Source organism: Vanellus vanellus, assembly GCF_965231255.1.
Source record: "Vanellus vanellus genome assembly, chromosome: 2".
In the NCBI taxonomy this organism is placed as follows: Eukaryota; Metazoa; Chordata; class Aves; order Charadriiformes; family Charadriidae; genus Vanellus; species Vanellus vanellus.
The window spans coordinates 169,699,732-169,703,852 of NC_138906.1; the positions used below are offsets into that span (position 1 = coordinate 169,699,732).

Sequence of the window (4,121 nt, forward strand, 5' to 3'; positions counted from 1 at the left end):
GAGCTCTGAACCAGCGCTGCCAGGAAAGCGTCCTGCTGCACAAACAGCGCTCCTCTGCGTGCTTCACATGGCACCCCAGAAAAGGCACCAAGGCACCACAAGTCCCGACAGGCATCCTCCTGTCTATTAACTACAACCTTGCAAGCCACACGGTCACAAAGACATACAAAGAGCATGCGAATAGGAAAAGCCAGACATAAAGACAGGCTGACAGAGCGGGGATCAAGGAAAGGAAGGACCAAACGCGATGGAAGGGGCAGCGCCTCACAGCCGGCACACATCCAAAGCCCAGAGCAGCCTGACAGGCCTGTGAAGAAATGAGGCACCCTCTTCACAGTGCACCCACAAACCACACCGCACAAGTATCATGGGATGACCTCACTGACGACACCCCACCTCACCTACGCTTTGGTCGCATTTGCCAAAAGCCCTGACACACACCATCAACACCAAGGCTTTGGCCTCTAAAACTGCTGCTTGAAAGCTGCCGCCAGGACCAAGGGCTCAAGTCCACAAGAGGAGGACATTACAAGGGTGCGTTGTGGGGAGGTAAACACAAACCACCTCATTACTTGCCACGCTGCGGCATGCAAGACCTGCTTGCTGAATGATGCTGCCATGCGCAAAGCCTGTCCCGCCCCTCGGGGACCAGCATAAAAGCCCAACCAGCGCCTCTCTCCCTCACACGCTTCTCCTCACGCCTTCTCCTCCGCGCCCTGCAAGGTGAGCCTCAACCCCCTTCCCCTCCTTCTCCTGACCCACATGCACCTTCTCTTCCAACACGCTCTGACCACAGCCTCAGCAGCCCTGACGCCTCCTCACCACCCGCGCTCCCCACGCACCCACAACAGCCCTCCCCACTCCCTCACCCTCCTGCAACATCCCCCTCACACCACCACCACCCTACGCTTTCTCAACACCCTCTCTTCCAGGGACCCTCCACACCACACACATGGCCTGCAACGACCTCTGCCGCCCCTGCGGACCCACCCCGCTGGCTAACAGCTGCAACGAGCCCTGTGTCCGACAGTGCGAGGACTCCCGCGTCGTCATCCAGCCTCCCGCCGTGCTGGTCACCCTGCCAGGACCCATCCTCAGCTCCTTCCCACAGAGCACCGCCGTTGGATCCTCCGCATCCGCTGCCGTGGGAAACGAACTCAGCTACCAGGGAGTGCCCGTCTCCTCCGGCGCCTTCGGCTACGGCTACGGCTTGGGAGGCCTGGGCTGCTTCGGCGGCAGAAGAGGCTGCTACCCCTGCTAAGGGACCTCGCCAGCAGCCCTCATACCAACCACCCACGCCATGCAAGTCACCGCAGGGACTGAGGATTCGCACATCCAGGCCATTACTTGCAGACAAGATCATTCCCTGCGGCTCCTCCTCTCAAGGCACCAAGCACGGAAAGCAGGGAGACGGCCAGCCCGCGCTGCCTGCAAACATGGCCCATGTGCCTCCTCCTCTTCTCACACTGCCTTCTTTGCATCGCCCCTTCTACTGGGTCCACTACTCTCTGCTGCACCACCTTCGGACAAGTCAAAGCTCACTGCAGACCTCTAGGGTGCTCCGCCTACTGCGGGCCAGGAAGACCTTGCTGCTCTGCCAATGTCTGTCTCACAGAAGAAGGGATGGAAGGTGATGGCCACCCTACCTGTTCATCAGACCAGCTCCCTTCCACTTGGTGCTCCTGCCTTTGCACTCTTTGGCCTCAATAAACTTCTCCTGCATCACAGACTCACACGCCTCCACTTTCTTTCTTCTCACAAGGCTCTTCCAATATCACCCACCACAAAGCCAGGGATACACCGCCCATCAGGTTGGGTGGAAAAGGGCCACAAGAGCTCACCTACGAACGATGTCCCCAGCAAAACCACAACTCTCAAACTGTGCACTTTGAGCACATTACACAAGCCCTTCACTTGCCCAAACAAAGGCTTGGAAACACTAATTTCTTCTAAACTAAGTCTTCTAAACACTTCGAGCCATTTGTATGACGCAAGTTCTCCATGGGAGCACAAACTCAGAATCATAGAATCCTTGAGGTAGGAAAAGACCCTTAAGATCAGTGCGTCCAACCCTTAACCTAACACGACCAACTACACCATGAAACCATGGCCCTTATGTCCATGCATACTGTTTCAAAAGTCCCCCAGGCACGGGGACTCAACCACTTCACTGGGAAGCCTCTTCCAATGCTTGACAATGCTTTCCATGAAGACATTCACCTAAGATCCAATCTACACCTCCCATGGTGCAACCTGTGGCCATTTCCTCTTGCCCTATCACTTGGTACATGGGAAATGAAGACTGACACCCACCTCTCTGCAACCTTTCAGGGAGTTGTAGAGAGCCTCCTTTTCTCCAGCCTAAACAACCCCAGCTCTCCTCAGAAGACTTCTTCTACAGAGCCCTCACCAGTTTCCTTGCCCTTCTTTACACTCCGTCCAGCACCTCAAGGTCTTTCTTGCACTGAGGGAACCAAAACTGACTACAGGGAGACCATCACTTCCCTAGTCCTGCTCGCCACACTATTCCAGATACAAGCCAGGATGTTCAAGGCCATCCTGGCACCTGGGCATACTGCTGGCTCATTTTCCGACACCTATTGAAAAACACCCTCAGCTCCTTTTCCGACAGGCAGCTTTCCAGCCATTCTGCTCCAACCCTGTAACACTGCATGGGCTTGTTGTGACCCAAGCACAGTACCCAGCACTTGGCCTTCTTCAACCTCATGCAACTGGCCTCGGCCCATCGATACAGCCTGCATCACCATGAAACCGTGTCCCTTATGTCCATGTCTACTGCTTTAAAAGTCCCCCAGGCGTGGGGACTTAACCACTTCACTGGGAAGCCTCCTGAATTGCTTGACAATGCTTTCCATGAAGACATTTACCTAAGATCCAATCTAAACCTCCCATGGCGCAACCTGAGGCCTTTTCCTCTTGCCGTATCACTTGGTACCTGGGAAAAGAAGACTGACACCCACCTCGCCACAACCTCCCTTCAGGGAGTTGTAGAGTGCGATAAGGTCTCCCCTCAGCCTCCTTTTCTCCAGGCTAAACAACCCCAGTTCTCTCATGCACTCCTCAGAAGAATTCTCCTCTACACCCCTCAACAGCCTCTTTGTCCTTCTTTGCAGACACTCCAGCACCTCAAGGTCTTTCTTGTAGTGAGGGGCCCAAAACTCAACACTGGATTCCAGGCTGCGGCGACACCAGGGCCGAAGACAGGGAACGATCACTTCCCTCGTCCTACTCCTGCTGGCCACACTACTTCTGATACAAGACAGGATGCTAGTGGACTTCTTGGCCACCTGGGCATACTGCTGGCTCATATTCAGCTGGCTGTCGAACAACACCTCCAGCTCCTTTTCCCCCAGGCAGCTTTCCGGCCACTCTGCCCCAAGCCTGTAGCGCTGCATGGGGTTTGTGTGACCCAAGTGCAGGACACGGCACTTGGCCTTCTTGAAAATCATACCGTGGGCCTCAACCCATTGATCCAGCCTGTTCAGATCACAGAATCACAGAAGCAAAGATGCAAAGAATGGTGGGGCTTGGAGGGGACCTTTAGAAAACATCTAGTCCAACCCCCCTTCTAAAAAAGGGTCACTGAGATCAGGTTGCACAGGAACGCATCCAGGTGGGTTTGGAATCTCTCCAGAGATGGAGACTCCACAGCCTCTCTGGGCAGCCTGTGCCAGTGCTTCTCCACCCTCAAAGCAAAGTTGTGTTTCCTCACAATTCCTCACAGAATTTCCTGTGTCACAATTGCCTGTACCCCTTGACCTGTCGCCGGGTACCACTGAAAAGATTCTGACCCCATCCTCTTGACACCTGTCCTTTAGATAATGATAAGCATTGATCGGATTCCATGCCATATGATGTCATACTCATTTTATAATGCCGGGGAAAGAAGAAAGAAGGGGGGTGGTGATGTTTTGTGGTACCAATTTTGTCTTCTGAAGTAAACTTCACACGTATTGAAGCGCTGCTTTCCTGGAGATGACTCAACACCTGCCTGCCGATGGGAAGGAGTGAAGGAACTCCTTCTCTGGCTTTGCTTCTATGTGCAGCTTCTGCTCTACCTACTCCACTGTTTTGATCTCAACCCACGAGTCTTCTCACTT

General features: G+C 54.2%; 1 protein-coding gene across 1 annotated transcript; it reads left to right on the forward strand.

Annotated features, from left to right (window-relative positions):
* Positions 1 to 952: 952 nt before the first annotated feature.
* LOC309669210 (feather keratin-like) lies at positions 953 to 1,261 on the forward strand (the record flags this gene model as incomplete). Its single annotated transcript, XM_082479813.1, has 1 exon — positions 953 to 1,261. The coding sequence occupies one exon, from the start codon at positions 953 to 955 to the stop codon at positions 1,259 to 1,261; it is 309 nt and encodes a 102-aa protein (XP_082335939.1).
* Between the last annotated feature and the right edge of the window lie 2,860 nt (positions 1,262 to 4,121).